The 21,554-nt window shown below is 54.1% G+C and overlaps 1 protein-coding gene across 1 annotated transcript in view; it reads right to left on the reverse strand.

The window, feature by feature from the left end:
• SDC3 (syndecan 3) overlaps positions 1–21,554 on the reverse strand; it is a 190,047-nt gene that overhangs the window by 2,649 nt on the left and 165,844 nt on the right. Inside the window, exons 2-3 of the mRNA XM_074976340.1 lie at positions 5,138–5,255; positions 2,891–3,450 (exon numbers count right to left, since the gene is read on the reverse strand). Of these exons, the coding sequence (XP_074832441.1) occupies positions 2,891–3,450; positions 5,138–5,255 (678 nt within the window). The remainder of the gene's footprint in view (positions 1–2,890; positions 3,451–5,137; positions 5,256–21,554) is intronic.

The raw sequence follows: 21,554 nt of genomic DNA on the forward strand, positions 1-21,554 counted from the left end.
AAGTCCCCAGCACGTCTGTGCCTTGGCACTGGGGGCAGCTCTGGGGACCCCAGCTCGAAAAACTGGAAAACGTACAGAGACAGGCAAGGCCATGAGCAGGGAGCAGCGGGCGAGATCGAAAAGCCCGTTCGCGTTCCAGAGGCGATGGCTCCCGGGGCCTGAGGAAGGCCCTGCAGTCCTGGCTGGAGGGGTGAAGGTGTTGATGTGAGCCAGTGGAGTTAGGGGGCAGCCGATCTGACACATGGGACTCCTGAGGACACCTCCTGACAGGACGCACAGCCGGGTGTGCAACTCAGGGCCAGGGGCTATTGTGAAGACCACAAACATAACAGGATTGAAAAGGAGATAAGCTCCCGGAGGCTCACTCTGGGCGTCCCCAGCCCTCCGCCCACCTGATCCAGGGGTGAACAACAAGGGTGGATGCCCCCATGAAGTGCCTGGCCCTGTTCATTCCCCCTGAAGCACATGGCTCCGGCCACTGTCAGGACACTGGGCTACATGGGCCATTGGTCTGGCCGTTCCTATGCTCCTGGCATGAAGGCTCACTTGGATGGCCGAGGCCAGATTCACACAGGTGGTCAGGTGTCTAAAGGTTCAGGTTGGCGCTCAAAGGATCTTCCAATGTAGCTGAGCAGGTTGTGCACCTAACTCCCCTGGGAACCTCTGTCCCCCCAGCACAGCGCTTTGCAGGACAAAGCATGTGTGAGGGGGCAGGAAACACCCGGGGCAGAAGGCCAGAGGCCAACCAGCAGCCAGCGGGGTCAGAGCCTCTAGGCAGTCTGGGGGCTGGTGCCTACACCTGGGGTCCAGCCCCCCAGCACTGACCAGCAGTGAGGAGGGAAGTGGAGCAATAGAGCCCCATTTTGTTCTGGCCCCCGGGCATGCTGTTTGCGGAAGGGGGTGGGGCAGCCACCCACTCACCGGCAGGGAGTGGAGTGCCACAGTCGGAAGAGCAGAGCAAGTTGGGACCACGATTGCCAGAGAGTGCAGGGGGCTGAGCCCGGTCCCACAAGCCCAGCATGCTGCATCGAGGTGGGGTGGAGCAAGAGAGAGGTGGTGGAATCTACATCCCCAGAGGTTTTTAAGTCCTGGCTTGAAGCAGCCCTGGCTGGGATGACTTAATGGGGGTTGATCCTGCATTGGGCAGGGGGCTGGACTCGATGACCTCCTGAGGTCCCTTCCCACCTGAGGATTCTGTGATTCTAAGGCGGGAAAGAGGTGGGGCAGGGGAGTGGTGGGGCCTGGGGCAGAGGAGGGCTGGTCACATGGCTGGTGGCCGCAGTATCCCTTCCCCACTCACCTCTAATGTTTCCCTCTGTATGTGGAATAAATTTTATTGTGTGCAGCAAGGGATGTGCAGCTGTGCACCACCAGTAGAAATGTGCTGCCAGCTGCAGGTGCTCTGCTAATCAGCTGGGCAGCACCTGACCCTCTCCTGGGTGCCTGGCTAAGCACTCAGCTTACAGGGGCCGCTACTGCAGACCCCAGAAGAAATCAGGGGGAAGTAGCCTAAGCCTTCAGCCTCCAGCCAACTCAACCTCCTGCAGGACTGCCGGAAAATCTCCAGTGGCCATTCGCTACACATGTGCCCATTCAGATTCCAAGCCTTCATCCTGCTCTCAAAGCCCTCAGCGGAGGGGCCCAGGCTGGGAGCTGGGGCAGGACATGCAGGTTACAGTATTATATGAATGTGGCAATTTCTGAGCAGTGCTGCTGGTGCCACGCCAGCAACAGGCTGCGCAGCGCTCGCTCTCGTGACATGCCACTGCTGGGACAAGCACGGAGCCCAAGGGAGTGCCGGGGGATGTGGGCGCAAGGGACTCATGGGAGAACAGCATCTGCAGGGTCTGATCCAGCCCCACCCTTCCCAAAGGCCCCCTCGTGCACAACGCCGGCCTGCCCGCGTCCCAGAGCCTGCTGCTCTGCGAAGGGTTTGCTGGACCTGGCTGGGAGGCAGTAAATGTAGTAAGACCCCCCAGCCCCCCACGGCCTGCATGCAATGAGACCAGTCCCAGAGGGCCATTCCTGGCCCGCTTCTGGCACAGCTAAGCCCCCGCCACACACCCAGCCCCACGGCCGTACTGGGGCTGTGCCAAGGCAGTTCTCACCGTCTGCCTGACAGCTTGCCCAGCGCAGAGTGCGTGTGGGCCAGCACCCCGCCCCCACTGCCCTACCTTGAGCTGGGGATGGGGCCTGGAGCCCTGCTGGCTGCGTGGGGTGTGGCTGCGGGGAGCACTGTCCCATGCCAACAACATTACGCTCCACAGGCTCGTCCACACCTGGCTGTTACACCGGGGTAGCCAGGGGAGTGACTCCCAGGACACGGGGCGCTGGCTGCACTGAGGGGCTGTACATGGCTCTGCCCCGCTGCCCCTTGTGCTGGCCTATCCCCTCCCGCTCCTTGCTTCCAGCAGTGGCTTAGCCGAGCTCCACTCCAGGGTCTCTTGTCTCCTAACTGCTGAGCCTCAGTGTGTCTGCTGCTCCTCTCAGGTCTGCCTCCCCCCAGGAGGAAGTGACTCAGAACAAGACCCGCCCAGCAACGGCCACAAGCCGGGCCAGGCAGGGAGGGTCTCCCTGGCCTGTCTGCGGGAACCTGGGAATGGACAACAGGGCTGGCTCACTTGGTGATCCCCTGTTCCGTTCACCCCCGCAGGGGCACCTGGCCCTGGCCACTGTCGGCAGACAGGACACTGGGCTGCCTGGGCCTTTGGTCGGACCAACTTTTCACCCTCCCGCATCACCTCCACCTCTCACTTGCGCAGTGCTCAGAGCTGTGTGGATGCTGCTTTGATGCTGCAGCTCCGGCCAGGGCTGGGCTCTTAAGCCCAGGGAAGCGCAGAAGGTTTGACCCCCCCCAGCCACTCAGGGTAGAAATGCCCTTGTCCCCTACCTGGGGCGTGTCCGTGGGTGCCGAGATGGTGGCAGGTGGCAGCAAGATGGTGCTTTTCTCCGTGACCACCATGGTCCTGGAGGTGGACCCCGTCCTGGGCCTGGCAGTGCTGGGGGTGATGGGTCTGGATGTGGCAGCCTCCGGGACTGTGCTGGTTTCCGTCACAGCTGTGGTCGGCACATCCAGCGTGGTGGCCCGTGTCGTGGCTGTTGTTGTGATGAGGGAGGGCAGGACCCTCCAGATGGTGGTGGGCTTGGCAGTGGGGGCAGTGGGGCTCGCAGCAGTAGCTGTTGTTGGAGGGGGTGGGGTGTCGCTGGCTGTGGCACTGGGGGTAGTCGCTTTCCAGCTGGGAGTTGCTGCTGGTGCCTCTGTCACCCGAGGGATGTAGAGGACACTGGTCACGTGCTCCCGGGTGGTTTCTTCTGCCGGCAGCATTGCAAAGGGCGTGGCCACCGGCTGCACAGCTGTGATGGGCAGCACGGCCGGCGGGGTGGGGAGCGAGACCAAAGGGTCTGTGCGGAGCCTCACCGCCGTCTCCAGCCCAGACTCCTGCTCGAAATCTGCAACGGAGGCAGAAGCGTGGCTGTGAATGTGAATGTGGGGCGTCTTGGGAGTGGCACAAGAGTCAAGCTGCAGGCCGGGGGTCAGGGTGCCCAGCGTGCTCAGGGTTTGGGGCTGGCTGCCCTGCAGACATGGCGAGGGGGATCTGAGTGCCAGCTCTAGAGAGGGGGTGCCAGCTTGTGCCTTGTTGAGCACTGCCCAGTGCAGAGCGGGCTGGTCTGGCCCCCCGTGTGTGAGCTGGGCGCAGATGAGGATTAACTGGCCAGGATAGCTCAGTACTGGGGCTCTGACGTGCTTGTCGATTGCTGCGTGCACCAGTCTCATGCCCAGTGCAGGAGCCCAGGGCAGGAGGGAACGGGGAACCTCCCAGCCAGGAGAGAAGTGACATGCTGCAGGTGTTGGGTCCTTCCCACGAGGAGAGATCGCCAGGCACACAGATCTTGCTTATTATGCAACCTTCTATGGGCTGGACGCAGGAATTTCTGAGGAGTTCAGACCGAGCCCCGCTGCAAGGCCCCACCACCCTCCCCATCCAGTCAGCCTCCCCCTCAGCCCCAAACCCCTCCCCACCCCAACTTGTCCCAAAGATGCTCCCCGCCCTCGCACTCAGCCTGGGAGTGGGAGGATGGCTGGAGCAGGGGGCAGGCACTGGCTGCAGCAGCAGCTGCAGGGCAGTGCCTCCTCCTGGCCTCCCTCCCACCCCCCAGCACTCACCAGGTGGAGCTCTGCCTTGGCTTGCCGGCCCGCTGAGCCCTGCTTCTCCCCGGGGGCTGCAAAGCCTCCAGCCCCCCGGCAGGCTCTGCAGGGCTGGAGGCCGCAGTGCAGTGCCCTACAGCGGGGGAGACGATCCCCTGCGGCTGTCCCCTGTCCCAGTAATGCCCAGTGAGGCTGGTCGGGGAGGGGCCATGGGGGCGGAGCAGGGACGGGGGTGTGGCCCAAGGGAGGGGCGTTCACACCCCTCACAGCTCCCCGCACACAGGCCTGCTCTATAAACACTGGGGCCCATTGGTGTGCATTTAGCAGCTTTCAGCTTGTAAATGTCTCTCCTGTTTGCCTACAAATGCTGCGATCTGCGGGCAGTAACCTGCCGCAAGTGACTGCCCTGTGGGACTAGGAGGATCCCGAGTGCTGTGAGCTTTGATGGCAGGGGCCATTCATCCTATAGGCTGGCTTATGCGGGGGGAGACAGACCAGGGAGCCCTGGGGCCTGCTGGTGACTCCCTGCTAAGGCTGTTACAGGGCATGAGAAGCTCACAGTGAGCATCAAAGCACACAGCTCACAGCCATGTGGTTGGTAACAGCCAGCCCGGAGACTGGGGCCAGTGGCCAGGAGCTGCTCCAGACACACATTTCCATGCACCACAAAGGCAGAGCCCCTTTTCCTGGAGCAAAGCACCCCTCTAACGCTGACATGTGCCAGCCCCCTGCCAACACATGGCTTGCTGGGGAAGGCCGGGCACACCTCATGCTGCAGAAACAAGCCCCCTCGGGGCTGGGAGAGAGCACCTTCCCAGGGCAATGGAACTGTGAGGCCAGGCATTCTCCACAGGGGGCAGGTGAGGTGTAAGTCACTCCCTCCTCTGGAGCTCTTGATTCTCATCACCTCATAGGCTGAGCAGTAAAGGCAGTGGAAGAGGTCCCAGGGAGCGCCCAGCTGATCGCCTCCCTGTGGGCCTTTATACTTACATCCCGAGCCGGACCCCGAGTACTGATCGTCAATTTCATCATCTGCAAAAGGGTCATCATCCCCCGACCCTTCCAGGTCCACCGGCCTCTCGTCATTTTCGTTACGCCAGCGCTGTGCCTGGAATCAAGCAGAGGGGAGAGTCACATAGGGAAATTATTAGCAATAGCAGTGTCAGGGCCCCATTGAACCAGGTGCCACACACACCCAGAGTCAGAGACAGTCCCTGTGCTGATGAGTGACATGCTGCAACAGGCAACGGGTGGGAGGAGGAGGAGAATCAGCTGGAAATAGAATCCGGGACTCCTGAGGCCATGGCTGGGGCCCTGGGATGACTAGGCTACCCTGCCACTCAACCACAGCCCCTCTGCTCTGGGTACACACACACAACTCCTCCTGAGATGTTAGCAGCTGCAGGCACCTACCCATTTGTCACAGGGCAGGGGGCATAACAAGGAGTAAAATTTTCCAGAGTACCTGCCTGATTTAGGGTCATAAGCACCATCTGCAAAAACGGCTCTTAGGACCCTAAAACTTAGAGAAAGTCAGTGGGTTTTAGGCTTCTAAATGCCCAATTCACTTAGACTCCTAAGTCACTCAGGCTCTTCAAACCGTGATGCAAGGTCTCCGTTTGCCCATAGCCCCTCGGTCTCTGGAGCTATCAGTGTGCTGCATGACTGCCAGCCACTGCTGAGCTCCGTAGCCTCCAAATGGGCCAGGGACTTTCCAAATGCAGAGGCACAAAGACACAGCCCAGGTCTAATTCTTCCTCTGGGCTGTCTTCAAAGAGCGGCTCAGGGCTATCCGGGGAGCGCCATCGTGCGGGCAAGACTGAATTGTACAGCTCCCTCTGGAACTGCACCAGCAAAATGGCTGTGGCATTTTGAGGGTGTGCTTTGAATTGTATGAACTCAGGAGTTGTGGTGAACATCACAAGCAGGCCCAGAGGCGCCTACCAAGACCAACATTCCAGGGGGTGGTACAGATGCAGAGCAAAGCTGGACAGGCTGGACACAAGTGTAGGTGAACAGAAGATGGTGGAAAGGGAAACTCACAACAGCTGGTCAGTTTCCCTTTGCGGGCTGCCCTGGTGCTGCAGGCACAGTGCAGTGGGGATATGGAGGAGAAGTGATGGGATACAGAGCCCGGGAGCAGGAGGTGGGGGGGAGGTGGAGGCTTGGCATAAAGTTTATAGGAGCTACGCTTCAGACAGAGCACCAGGCGCCCTTTCCGAGGGCTCAGTGGAAGGGACCCACGCTGCGGCATTGCCCCCCAGAAAAAGCCTGTTGCACATTAGGCAGCAGGGGCATTATCCAAGTCCCTCTCTGCGGTACCGCAAACCACAAGTCAAGTGCCTGGGGGTCACGGCCCTGACAGCTCAGTGCCCTATACTCAGGCAGCAGTCAGGGTACAGCCCCAGACCCCACAGGTGTCTTTTACAGGCCTTCCTTTTCTTCCCTCCATTGAAAAGGTCCCGTAGCGCTCCAAGGCCCTTCCGTCCAGCCCCTTCCCGTGACTGGGAGTGGAATTCATCTCTCTGACGGCTGCCCATGCTGGGTGCTGTTGAGAAGATGGGTAAGGTGTCTTAAATGGTCTTCTCCAGCTCAAATTTGTGTGTGTCTCTGAGTCTCTGCTTGCCAACAGACTCAGCCACAGGCTTATTGGCCAGGGACCAATAGCCAGGAGGACACAGAGTAAAAGGCTGCCCCATGCCCACACCAAGGGTGTCTAGGATCAGAAAAGGGCCGTCCAGCTTATGGGAGGGTCCGGGTTAGTGTCTTGCAGACTGGATTTGCAGAGCGCAGGGCCATGTGCAAAAGTGTTGGTGCGAGTACTCACCTCGCTGCCACCACTGCAGGAAATGCACGAGTACAGCCAGCACTACCCCTGCAGTCGGACAGCTCCGTAGCCACTCGCCCAGGCCCGCGCCCCATTCACACGCAGCCCTAGCAACCAGGTAAGCAGCTGCTGGTGTGTGAGTCACCTGATCTCTGTTCCCACAGTTCTCCCTCTGCTTGTCCCACTGCATCTGCTAACCTGGCAGCAGAATCTTCCCACAACTCTGCCCCTTGAAACAGCCTCCCTGCAGCTTTCCCCCTCCCGGCTCAGCTAAACCTGCAGTGTTAGTTTCTCTTTCTGGCCAGGTGGACGCTGCAGGCTGATGGCAGCCAGGGCTATAAAAATCCCACGCTCCCGAGCAACACAGTTCCACTGCCCCAGCCCCCAGGCAGACAGTGCTACTTGGACAGTAGGAGGATGAAATCCCCCGGGAGCACCCAGAGGCACAGCAAGTCTTCCTGTAAGCGCTCTGCAGGCAAGTGGCCCAGGCACCGTTCTGAGTGCAGCCCGGCACGGGCTTTCTGGCCAGAGCCTGAGTGATTTGAGCCTGACGAGGGAAAGCCCCTTTCTGAAGGCAGGACATGATCCCTCCAGGTGATGAGCGCCCTCCACCCTGACCGAACACCTGGAGAGCAGGATCAGGCTTTGCAACTGCATCCACCTCACGAAGACTCCCAGGGGGATGGGGAGGAAAGCTGGTTCACAGCAGAGGGATTTCCTGCCAGCAAAGGCATCCCTGCAACCCGCCCCTCCGGAGATAATGGGCCCTCCTGCCTCCCGGGCCAGTGTGATTCAGCATCAAGGCCCCAGAGGAGTGGAGATCTGAGCCCCGGCCCGTCCGCGGGGGGCAACTCTCCCTCTGCACCGGGGGCTGAGGGGGCAGACTGCTCAGATTTCACTGTAAGGCTCATGGAAGGATTGTTTGGGTTTCCAGCAGCTGTAGCAGAGACCCTGCCAAGCTCACAATGGGCTCATTGACTGTCATGCCCCAGCCCCATGCCCCATCTGTCATGGTGCCCAGTCTAGCTCCAGGCAGGAGGGCTTGCTAGCCACCCTCCTGGGGAGAGCACCTCTGGCTGCTCACTGGAGAGGCGCGTGGGGAGTTTTTAAGTCCCGGCTTGACAAGGTCCTGGCTGGGCTGATTTATTTGGGGTTGATTTTGCTTTAGGCAGGGGGCTGGACTAGATGATCTCCTGAGGTCCCTTCCAGCCCTAGGATTCTATGATCATTAACGATCTCCGCAGGGTAATGGCCTGTCCAAATCCAACACCAGTTTTCTCCCACCTGGCCATGGGACTTTCCTGTCCCTTGGCCAACCAGTGCCTTAAAACTGACCCTAACTGCCCTTGGACTACGACAGCCCTGTTAAACTCTGGCTCCTGCAGTTCTCCTCTGAAAGGGTCCCACTGAGAGGGCTGGAGCGTGGGATGGCAGGCCAGTGTCCTGGGACAGCGCTGTTTGTCTGGCTTTTAGAGCAGGTGGGAGCATGGGTGCTGTGCTTTACTGGACACTGACATGCCATGTGTCCCTGGGTAAGTCATTTAGCTGCTCAGTGCCTCAGTTTCTCCCTTTGGATCATTCAAAGAATATTTTAGTAAAGTGATAGACTGTGAGAAATTTCTCTGCATACCATGTCCACTTGAAACTCCCATGGAGTTCGCAGGTATAAAACGCAGCCTTCCTGCTCCAGAAGTACAGGCACCCGACAGCCGAACTAAACAGGAATCCTCATCAGCTTGCAGAGGCATAGGGCTTATGACACGTAGTGCTGAAGTTCTACTTCCACCCAGCAGAGGGCAGTGTGCATACACTCACTAGGTATGTGCTACCAGAGGAAACCATTTCATGGTATGTGGCAAGTTCTCATTAATGCTGGGAAAACACTTTGAGATCACTAGCTGGAAGATGATCTGGAAATGAGCATTACTGTGGTGTCTCCTGCAGCACTGGGAAGGTGAAAACCCCCAGGCCAAGCTGTGGCTTCCAGGGCCTTTTGGTTCACTAGGCTGATTTCCCAGGCTTCTCTTGTAGTGACTACAAGAGTTGACAGGTGAGATTCACCCCTGTCCAGAGGGGTAAGAGCACGGCACAGACACTGGTTCCCTCTGTCTTTCAGTGGCGCCAGCACTGCCCACTGCAAGCATTTTATAAACATGAAACTGGCCCGCAAATTCCAAGAATGAGAGATTTGGGTTGTTTTAAAGAACACCTTTGGGGTTCTTTCTTTGCTCCTGTGTGCACTCCCATTCCAGGGTCACTTCTTCAAGAACCTCTCTGCCACCCTGACAGCCAGACACGTCCTTTTCTCTTTTGAGTGACAAGTGTGATCCTCACCTAATCACGTGTCTCCTGGAGTAGGGGCCTTTTCACACCTACCACACGCCTCTCAAGGAAATCACAAGAGCTGCCTTAGGCACCTGCTTTTCACAGAGGTAACAAGTTAGCAGAAGATCCTGGCGGGTTAGTTCTTGGAGACCCCAGAGCTCCATACAAGGTCACATGCTATCTGTTTGATGCCCCCAAACTCCCGATAACAACAGCCAGATGGGCAGGCCGTTGGGAAGCTCATTCCTGGGCTACTGGAACCATCCCAGGTAACTGGAGCCATTGACTCCCTGGCTGCTTGTGCCTGGGATGGGAAAGCAGTGGGAGATCTCATTCCAGGAATTGCTGAGCTGCCGTTTCACATTTTGTGGCACGGGCAGCTCCCACCAGCCCCACAAAGGAGAGATGCCTGCAAACCAACACTTGTGCCATGGATCCATTTCACTGGCACAACAGACTGAGGTGATCCAGCACCAGAACCAGGTGCCAGCATAAAGCCCCTCCCCCAGCACTAAGGGCAGCCAGGAGATACCACTGCAAAACCCCGGGCTAAAACACCAGCCAGCAATGTGCAATTAACAATGGCTCTGCAAACAGGTGAGTTTATTGCCGCTCTTCTCAGGTGGGGTTCCATGTGGTCACCACCATCCTAGGAACACCCAAGGTGCAAGGAGGATTGGCTGGACCATCAAGATGGCGTGCTGCTATTATGCAGCCTTACAATGCCTCAGTGTCTCCTGGGCCTCTCTGGTGACATTAGGCCTAGAAACCTTCCAGTCACCCACCATAAAACTATTCAAAGGTCCAAACTAAAATCGTTGCCCCCTTCATCGGGGACCTTAGTGTGCTTAACATACAACTTAGAGCAGCCTTGTGAGGTAGGTATTAACCTCGAGTCACACGTGGGGAAGCCAAGGCACAGAGCATGACATGACTGCAAAGAATCAAGAGGTCAGCTAGTCCAGCCCCCTACGCAGTGGGAAGATTAGCTATACCTACACCAGCAGTTCTCAAGCAGAGGGATGTGTAACCCTGGGGTTACGGGGAGCTGTTTCAATGGGTACATCAATTCATCTAGCTATTTGACTGGTTTTACAGCAGGCTAGATAAAAAGCACTAGCAAAGTCAGTGCAAACTAAAATTTCATACAATGACTTGTTTATGCTGCTCCATAGACTACACTGAAAGGTTAGTGCAATATTTATATTCCAGTCGATTTATGTGCTAATTATAGGGTAAGCAATTGTTTGGTAACAGCGCACTGGGACACTTGTACATTTTTATGTCTGATCTTTGAAAGCAAGCAGGCTTTAGGTTAGGTGAATCTTGTGTACACAAGACAAATCAGTCTCCTGAAAGAGGTGCAGTAGTCTCAAAAGTTTGAGAGCCACTAACCTAGACCATCCCTGACCTCTGTTTGTCTTGGGACAGAGCTTTGACTAGAACACATGGCCATGGGGCCCTTTCTCCTAGTGGCTTGGAAGGATGAGATTTTTTTCAGTAGATGTCAGTAAACATCAGTTTCAAGGTGATGAAGTGAGAAAGGGATGAAAAATATTTCCATCCCTAATAACTGAAATAATCAGACCGGGAAAGCAAGGCAAATGTTTCTTCAGAACACAACACAGTAGGTTCATTATGGAGGTATTTACGTCATATATTTACCTTGTATATTTTGACACACACAGTTGCCAGTTTGTGTTTTAACAGTGATAAAGTTTTTGCTTTTTGAATCTCATCTGTCATTAAATATAGCGTGACTGCCCCCACATAGGTCCTGCAACTGTGAAAACTGAAAATCGATAAAAGTAATTTTGAAAAAGCTTAAAAATGAACATCAATATTATCTATTAGAGCAAAATAAAGATCACATCTGCCAAGCTTGCTTGTATGTTAGCCATCACAGCCACCTTCCTCCCAGCAGAGCAGCCAAATGCTCCTCTGGACTTCGCATGCAGGGTTTGAAACAGCCTCTCCCGTGAGATTTCCAGAGCCGCCCCCTGTGCATGGGGCTGCAGATGCTACAGCCTGTTTGAGACTGGCTTTCTTCTGGCCTGGAGTGGAACTTGAAGCGCAGCAACAGTGACAAACAGGGAAATTATGGACAAGGATAATGGCCCCTTTCAAGCCTCACAGCGCTTTGCTTTTACAATCAATTTCAGGTTTGGACACATTCCAGAACAGTCGGTATTTCCCTAGCAAACACCCCAGATGCCCAAAGTCTCTGGGGAGTAAAGAAGAATTAAGAACAATGCACATCATGGTGCTCCACCAATGGCAGTAAGGTTTAGGAACTCTGAAAGGTGGACACCAATATTTTAACAAGCAGAATGCAGTTTGGCGCAGGAGGCTCTGTTTCTGAATGATTCTTCTTTGTTATGTATAGCCTCAACTTTGTATGAAGCAAAAAGCTGGCATCATGAAGAGGCATGGAAAGAATCCAGGCACAACAACTAGATGAATCACATCAGACACAGGATTAAAACCCAGGGTTTGAAGTTCTAAGAACTCGGGCCTCTCTGCTTGAACGTGCTGTATGGGTATTTCGATGGAAAAGCACAGTTTGCCAGGTAGAAAACTTTGGAGGGAGCACCAGGGAGTCAGTCTGTGTGCACATGGCTGCATTTGCAACAGCTCTGCAAATAGTTCTCCTAAGAGATGGCCAGTTTTGTTTCCAAGTATGGAGTCCTCACATGTCATTATCCAGCACACGGTCCACAGAACACCAGCCATTTGGACTAAAGCAAAACAGCAGGGAGAAGTGGCAAATCTTCTACCTTCTCTGCAGTTCTAGCAAATGAGTAGTACACAGAGGACAGTACAAAACCAAGCCTTATACGTGAGTTTCATCAACCTGACCAAAGTGTTTGCCTCAATCAATTGTAGCGCCCTGTAAACCATCCTCTCAAACATTGGCTGCCCCAAAAAATTCATTAGCATCTCGAGGCTGCTTCAAGACAAGATGACTGACACAGTACTGAGTAACAACAGATCCCAAACGAGCCCTTTGAGACCAAAACGGGAGTCAAACAGGGCTGCGTCATTGCCCATCGCTGTTCAGTATTCGCATTGCCATGACCCTTCACCTCACTGGTGGCAAGCTTCCAGAGTGGGGGAGAAGGTCTATAGAATGAACAGGAAGCTTTCAATCTCAGGAGCCTGAAGGCTAAAAGCAAGACTTCCACGACTTCAATCATGGAGCTCCAGTACGCAGATGACAACATGGCTGCTGCTCTTTCTCCCATAGCCCTTCAGAGCATCTTAAGCACCTTCACTGAAGCATACAAGAATCTCGGCCTTGCGCTGAATGTCAGAAAGACCAAAGTGTTCCACCAGCCCTTGCTGATGGGATAAGTTCATGCACCTTTTACTGAAGCCAGTGGAGAACTGCATATGTTGGAAGTCATCCTTCTGCTAAAGTTGACATTGATGAGGAAATCCAGCATCGTCTGAGCTGTGCAACTTGTTTTTGCTCTCCTGAGACAAAGGGTCTTTGAGAACCAGGACATCAATCCCAAGACAAAGCTCCTTGTATATCATGCAGTGGTTGTTCCAAAGCTACTGCATGCATGTGAAACCTGGACAACACATAAGCATCATTTGAAGGCACTTGAACAATATCATCCATGCTGCCTCAGGAGAATCCTAAATGTCTCTTGGGAGACTAGATGCACAAACAGTAGCATCCTGGAAGAATCGAATATGACTACATTGAAGCCATTATCACTCATTAACAATGTTGTTGGACTGGTCACGTGGTTCAGATGTCCAATAAGCGACTCCCAAAACAGATTCTGTTTTCTGAGTTGGAGGAAGCGATATAGGGACATACTGAAGGCACACATGAAAAAGTGCAGCCTTAGTGCTGATACTTGGGAGGACCCTGCCCAGGACTATCCTTAGCGGACAGCAGTAATCTGTGATGAGTTGGTGCAATTTGAGACATCCCACCACAGAGCAGACAAAGAGAGCCAGAGAAGAAGAAAAGAGCATCAAAAACTGCCCTGTACTCCTCCAACAGCTACCAGCACCTCCCCCTTCCGTGATAAGATCTGTGGCTCCAGAATCAGGCTGATCAGCCATCAACAGACTCACAAACAGGAGGGTGACATGAAGACATCCTACTCTTTATTGAGTGACCACCAACTGAGAGAGGTGTCTACGGGCTGGGTAGCGGCTGAACAGGGGCTCTCAGGATTTACCTTCTGAGCTTAGGCACCTATAGTGGCGGTTGGGTACCTAAATCTCTTTAAAGATCAACATGCAGATTTTAGGGAGCATCTCAGAGCGCGTTTTTTGAGCTCATCCCCTAATAGAATCAGGAACTGAGTTCTGCCTTTGCTGTCTAAAGTGAGAACCATGCTCTGAAACTGAAATTCGATTCTCCTGCTAAACTCAGGCCTTGGATGGTCCCCTGGGGAGAGGTAACATTCTGCCCTGAAGTTAACAAGCCCAGAACCAGATGTGCCCATATCAGGAATGTTTCTAATCCTCGCCCTCAGGCTGCCAATCAAGAACTTCTTCCATGTCTGCAGCAAACTTCCTGTCCCCATCCCATTTGGCTTCAATTTCCCCCCATGTTTTCTTAATTTTTTAAAGAATAGATTAGATTAGACAGACAGACAGACAGACAATCACAGAATCCCAGGGCTAGAAGAGACCTCAGGAGGTCATCGAGTCCAGCCCCCTGCCCAAAGCAGGATCAACCCCAACTAAATCACCCAGCCAGGATGTTATCAAGCTGAGACTTAAAACCCCCTAGGGATGGCGATTCCACCACCTCTCTATGTAACACATTCCAGTGCTTCACTACCCTCCTACTGAAATAAAAAGGCCAAACAGGCAGACATCACTAGGCAACAAACCCAGGATCTCTGTCTACAAAGCAGGTGCTTTAGCCAGCTAAGCCATAGTAGCTGTGTCTACACGTGCATGCTACTTCGAAGTAGCGGCACTAACTTCGAAATAGCGCCCGTCGTGGCTACACGCGTCGGGCGCTATTTCGAAGTTAACTTCGATGTTAGGCGGCGAGACGTCGAAGTCGCTAACCCCATGAGGGGATCGGAATAGCGCCCTACTTCGACGTTCAACGTCGAAGTAGGGACCGTGTAGACAATCCGCGTCCTGCAACGTCGAAATTGTGGGGTCCTCCATGGCAGCCATCAGCTGGGGGGTTGAGAGATGCTCTCTCTCCAGCCCCTGCGGGGCTCTATGGTCACCGTGTGCAGCAGCCCTTAGCCCAGGGCTTCTGGCTGCTGCTGCTGCAGCGGGGATTCATGCTGCATGCACAGGGTCTGCAACTCGTTGTCGGCTCTGTGGATCTTGTGGTGTTTAGTGCAAGTGTGTCTGGGAGGGGCCCTTTAAGGGAGCAGCTGGCTGTTGAGTCCGCCGTGTGACCCTGTCTGCAGCTGTGCCTGGCACCCTTATTTCGATGTGTGCTACTGTGGCGTGTAGACGTTCCCTCGCTGCGCCTATTTCGATGTGGTGCTGCGCAACGTCGATGTTGAACATCGACGTTGCCAGCCCTGGAGGACGTGTAGACGTTATTCATCGAAATAGCCTATTTCGATGTCGCCACATCGAAATAGGCTACTTCGATGTAGGCTTCACGTGTAGACGTAGCCAGTGCCTGCCACTGTAAGCCTACCAGCCTACCTGTGTTTGGAGTAACATTTGCTGCTGAGCAAGGGAAATATTTCTTTTCCCATTACCAGCTTTGTGATGCTAACGGAGGTAGACCAATACATTTTATACCTACGTAATATTAAGCCCTGCAAAACTGTCATGGCAATTAACCAGCCTCAGTACAAACAAACTCAGCATTTACCATTCTGTCAGTGATGCACAAAACCTAATGATACTACTTGATCAAAAAAGAAAGTCAACCTCTCCTCCCTGCGGGTGCACGGGGTGGGCTGTTAGAGTTCCGTGAGACATATGCTCTTGTACTTATCTAAACACACGCCCTCAGAGTCCTACAGCCTTGACGTTCCCCCAGTCCTTCCGTGTTTTCCTGCCACGTTGGATAAACCCCAGGGGTCTGACTACATGCTGAAAATAAATAACTGCAGCCCCGTCCTGCTGGAGAGAGGGAATTTTCAAGCTCCTGTTTTCCAAGTAAGATTAATAAAGGCAGCAGGTAAATATATAAGGCTTTGCTACCCACAGGCGTATTCAGTGCTAAAACCAGAGGTGTTAACTAAAACCAGCTGCAGTAGTAAGCTCACAGAGGCGTGTAGATGTGACCTGCCAGGCAGAATAATGCTGTGCCCTCACATTGGTTCCACTGCTGTCAGCTCTTTTGGAAGGTGGCATCCCTTTAAGTTCTCAGAGGTGTGGGAGTAACCCACTTGCCCGTCCCAAACTGACTGGCAGCCCCTGCACAGTGTTTGGCAGGCAGAACAACGACATTTGAGCTCTGCACTGATTCACAAAGCAAGCTAGGGCAAATCCCTTAGAGCCTGATTTCCAGAAGAGACAAGCACCCGCCACTCCAGCCAGGTGCTTAGCACCTCCGACAATCGGGCTCTGATAGCCCTTTGGTGACTCAGTTTCCCAGGGTGTGATAGAATACTGGAGATGGAGTGCAGGGAGGAGGATTGCTCCTTGCAGGGTTTGTGGATGTTCAGAGGACGCTCGGATATCCTTGGATGGAAAGACAAAGTGTTTTGATCACCCCAGCCCCACGTGACTCTCGCTATACTCCAGGCACTCCCAGCATGGCACCAAGGGATGGAGGAAGTGACACTGCCACCCCCTTTGCTCTGTGCTTGTCTGGTGTCTCTGTGCAGGAAAAGAATCAGTTCAAGAAACCGAACACCCAGATCTGTTCTCAACCCCCTCTCACCCTCACAGCCATCATTCTGCAAAAGCTGTTGGTTTCACTGGGGGAGGGAGTGAAAAACCATCAGCGGCTTCCTCCAGCTGCCCCTTCCCACTCCTGCTCTCCCAGCTTCTCTCCCATGGGTGTTCCCTACAGGTGCAAGTGCAGATGCCCCAAGAAAAAATGCCTCTGTGAGCCCTGGAGTGGGTGGGGTGGGGGAATGCCATAATGTGCCCTCATTCTGCCGACCCCTCCGAGCAAAGGCCCAGTTCTCAGGGTAACAGTGGCCCAGACTGCCATTCTGTGGCTCTGAGCACACGACATCTGGGGCTGAGATTAGAGCTGTGACAGGGCCCAGCTGCTGGCAGCAACAAGACGCTACAAACCAGCCTGGCCAAAGCTCCAGAGTTGATGTTCTGCACTTGTGGGCAATGAGCAGTGGGGAGCCAGCTGACCCCTGCACCCTCGGCGTGGCTTGTCTCCTCCTTCCAGCAGCTACAGCCCATTCAAAATACGTCAGGTGCAGCCGGGCTGTGATGCCCAGGTCAGCTAGTGCTCTTGCTGCAGAGCTGTGGATGTGTGACTGTGGAAAGGGGAGAAGGTGGAAGGCCAGGCCAGGCAGGGTCAGGAAGCTGAGCAGAGAGCAGGAGGCCATGTAAGAAGTGGGGAGCCCCATATGCCTTGGGAAGGCAGGCGATCCCCTGCAGACCACCCAGCAGCTCATTTCCCCTGAGACTTCCCCAGCCCCTCTGCTCCACGGGCCCCAGGGACAGCCCAGAGCTCTGGAGAGCTTCCCTGTGCCTGTAGCTAACAGTAAATATCCCCCAAGAGCCATCCATGAGGGGCAGTGGCATGACCAGCCCTTCCGGCAAAGCCACTTGGCTAACCCAGCCAGGATTCACAGCCGAGCATGGCAGCCTCACTGGTTCACTGGCATGTCCTGCCCCAGCGCCAGCCTGAGCACACTGCTGGCATGGCCCCAGAGGCCAGCTGCAGGGAAAGCTGGGGCTGAAGTGATCCGGACTGGCAGCCTGGACACTGGCAAAGCCCTTTAGGAAACAGATCCATATCCTGGCTCTCTTCCTAGACACAGCCATGAAATTCATCACAGGCCAACTCGCTGGTTCATTATCCCCTGCCCAGCATGCTGTGATACCGTCCGCCAGGGCATGGGACTGCCTGCTCCCGTCCCGGTCCCGTGCAGGTTGCGGCTGTCATGCACCAGAGCCATGCTGAAACCCGACACCATGAGGGTCCTGGGGCTTTGCCGCTTCTTGGCACACCAGGGCACAGGCTGCATGAGACGTGACATTCTCATGCTGCACGCAGTGGTAACTAAAGGGGAACAAAGACGTGGAGCACAGAGGAACTCTTCAGTTACGAGCTACTGTATTGCACCTGCTCGTTTTCAGGGGCCATTTCCCTAGAGGTTCTCGAAGCACCTTATACATTCATTGTGCAACAATGCTTCCGAGAAGGCAGGTGAGTTTCCTGAGTACTAGTGGACAGAAAACCTCAGGAGGAGGTTTGCTGGGGACTTCAGAGGGATCAGGAAGAGGTTCTTAGTAGTTCATTTAACCGGTGCCAGGAGTTCCTTTCGCTGGTGCCACCAACTTATTTCAGACATGCAACTAGCACCTAGAGAACACCTCTGTAAAAGCAACTGCCCAAAGACGCTGTTTGTTCCAGATGATCAAGTCTCTGGAGACCTTGGGTTTATTCTGGGCTCCACCACTGCTCCACTGTGTCCCCTTGGGACAATCACTTTGCCTTCTCCACCTAACCTCTGTAGACTGCAGACTCTTCTCAGCAGGAACTGTCTCCTGCTGTGTGTGCAACACCTAGTACAATGGGGCCCTGATTTTGGCTGGGGCTCCATCTGCTTCTGTTAACAAATAAGAACCTTGCATTCCTTGCAGCATGTCCCGGTGTGTCTATGGGTGTGTGTCTTGCAGGGGTGGAAACCCATCCTCTCCACCATGTCCCCATTGTAGCTAAACCAGGATCTGTTTCAAAGCGTTGCCTTGTCATGTTTTAGATGCTACAGTCTGGCAGAGCCGTGAATTTCTTACATCATGCTCTCTCCTGAACATATTCCCTGACCAGCTGCTGTGACTTGGGCAGTAGGTTCTCTCCCCAGCCTACAGGAATCCACCTATGGGTTGGCTGATGCCAGCTGGCACGCAATGAGGCCCTGAGAACAATGTGCTGAGTACCACACCAGCGCACCTCTCCCTGGGAGCACTGCACTGGCCCAAGGCGCCAGCATGGCACACACCTGGTTATGGCCACATGTTGCACTTTGCTTGTGTGAATCTAGGGGGATTGCTTGCCCCGGGATGGAGCACTGAGGTACTGCGCTTGGCTGCAGAGAGTGAGCAGCCAGACACTCGAGCTGTCAGAGGAGCGCCAAGGACTGCTCTTCATATCAGGGACCCGGCCCTCACCCAATGCAACACGTACCCAGGAACATGCCTTTGAAGCCTGCACCTGGGATCACAGAGATTGGTCTGTGAGACTGTAGAGCAGTAAATGAAAGTGTAGAACTGTTCTGAAAGTGTGCCTTTGTACACCAGCAACAATGCACTCAGATACAATCTAGCGCCCCAGACAGCTAGTAAGGGAAATACTGGCAAATAGTTACACTTCACAAATGTGCGTCATGGGAGGTATCATAATCCAAGTTGGGAGAGGGGTGGCGTGCATGGGAAAATGAGGACTCCCAGGGTACATCTATACAACAACCTTAATTCAAAGGTCAGCTATTCCAGAATATAACACTGCTACACACACAGGGCCTGCTTTGAAACAGAGACTTGGATGCATTACGGCTTACTTCGAAACAGGCTCAATTCCGTGTCTGAACAGCACCTATTTCAACCTGTTTCGAAACAGCCAGTTCAAAACAGCTGCTATTTGCAGCTTGACTAAACACTTGCAGAGCTCCACTTGTTCCCCATCGGTCTGCTAGTGCGCTCTGCGGCCAGCCTGGCAAAGGCCTGGCTTGTCGTGGGGTTGTATCTCCCTTTCCAAGTGTCGCTCACGATGGTTCGGGTTATCCCTGCTGGTTCTTTTCGGGCGCTTCTTATCTGTTGCATCCTCTCTGACAAGATCTGTGGTGCAGCCACCAAGGTCTCAGCACAAGGCACAAAAAGGTGTTTATTAGCATCCAGGCCAATGCTGGAACCTTTCCTCCACAAACGCCCTCTCCACCATTTGCACTCACTGTCCCACTGACCCTGGCAAGGAACACATCTCCCATGCCTGGGCAGCGAGGGGTGGGGGTGGCTGGTGGCTGTAAATACAGACAGACAAGACATTCCAGCTGGGGACAGAAAATTCCCTTTGTGGGGACATGGCTGTAAATGATACCAGGCATCTCTACGGGGGGTTTTGCCCAAGCAGAGATCTCCTGGCTCAGGGTAACGAGGGAAACCAGTGCTCAGTTCCTCCAGCCTGGTGGCTTTCACACCACTCCATATGCAGCCCACTGATGTCCCGGAATGGGCCAGTGTTCTGCAAGTGGGGAGGGGACAAAGCTGCACTGCCACGGGAACCTGCGGCAGAGCATTTACAAGGCACATCTCCAAAGCATGGATAGCCTCTGCAGGGTTCCACTGAGACCCCGGCAAGCAGCAGCATCCTGCTCAGCCATGTCGATCAGCTTCAATGGGCTCCACGCAGCTCACAGACACAGCCAGCCTCTCACTTTCCAGGCCCTCCACCCTGCACGCCACAAGCCACAGCCGCTTAGTCTGGGACTCATCCCCTGCCTCCTGGTCCCTCGCACTGGCTCCTTCCGGCTGAAGCGGAGAACAATTCCTGGCTGCTGGGCACGCCGGGTGACACCAGCAGAAGCTCCTGGTCCTCATCTACCTCAACCTCCCCATCTACAATTTCATCTCCCAGGTCAGGTCCTCCATGTGCAGCCTCTGAGTCCTCCAAAGTACCACGGGGCTCTTGGCATTGGAGTGGGGTCACCCCTGAGGAGAGCACCCAGCTCCTTCTTGTGCTATGTTAGTGAAGGAGTAAATAACATCCCCCTGTTCTGGTTTTCCACACCATTCGTGATTATTTACACCTCTAACATATCCCCCCTCACCCCTTAGTCACTTTTTTTCCAAGCTGAAAAGTCCCAGTCCTGTTAATCTCTCCCCATATGGAAATCGTTCCTTTCGCCAAATTATTTCGGTTGCCCTGTTGGTTCCTTTTCCAAATGCAAGATATGTCTTTTAGATGGGGTGACCAGATCTGCAGGCAGGATTCAAGATGTGGGTGTACCATGACTTTATACATGGGCAATATATTTTCTGTCTTATTATCTTTTCCTTTCCTAAAGATTCTCAATATTTCATTGGTGCAAATGGAAATCCCACCACTCTTCGGACTCTTCCCCACCATCTTCTCAGTGGAGTAGCTGACAATGTTTTCGTGATGATCTAATGATCCCTCAATTACCTGAACGACCAGCTTTTTGTTATTCCTAATCACTTCATTTCATAACAGACTCCCTGCTCCAAAGGCAATGATGTAAGCAACTCAAATTCTGTGGCAGTTAAGAACTGCCTCTGAAGCTAGGGCATTCCCTCAAGCAGAACCCAAGTATGAACTCTGGGGACAGGGGAGGGGCTACTGTTTCCCCTGGCCCCCCACAAATGATGCCATTGCAGGAGTCCTGCTCCAATCACTAGACAAGGACTCCTCCCCGTCAAGGAGGCCAGGAAAGACTGCAGGGACGGAGCCAACAGCCTGGTGAAAGCACAGGTCCCTGATCAACCACTGTATCCTTTCATGCCAACTCCCCACACACCCCTGTTCACAGCTTCCTCCACACTGAGTCCTCTCCATTCACACTGCTCCAGCTGTCCCCTCATATCCCACACCCATGGCCCTGCCCCTCTGCTAGCTACACCCCCACAGCACACAAACACCCATTCCAACACTGCCCCATGCTCTTACCTCCCTCTGGGACAGAGCCCTACAGAATGGAATAGGAGAAAAGACTTCTGGCCCATCCTACTGAACAAATGAGACAGCTCTAGCCCTGCTCTAGAATCCAAAAGGTAGTTAGAAAAGAACAACAACCAGACCCCTACAGAAGGGTTTCCTTCTCTATTACACCCTACAGGTGTTTAGTGCAGTTCTACAGAACTCTGGTTAATTTCAAAGACATCCAGATAAATTCTAGAGGACTTTTATATGCATTTTTATTACATTTACACACACACAGTCTGCACACAGCCACTGTGTTGAAATGGACACTTCTGTGCAAAAGTCACCGAGGTCTGACCTTCAGTGGGCAGAGCTGCACTGAATTCCATGGCACTGTGCTGCCTAACACCAGCTGAGGGCCTGGCCCTGGCACTAGCTACTCACTAAAAAGGAAGGAAGGATTGGAGGTTGTATATTATTGGTCTGGGTCACCTCAGAGC

The sequence above is a fragment of the Carettochelys insculpta genome, chromosome 24 (genome assembly GCF_033958435.1).
Source record: "Carettochelys insculpta isolate YL-2023 chromosome 24, ASM3395843v1, whole genome shotgun sequence".
Taxonomy (NCBI): domain Eukaryota; kingdom Metazoa; phylum Chordata; order Testudines; family Carettochelyidae; genus Carettochelys; species Carettochelys insculpta.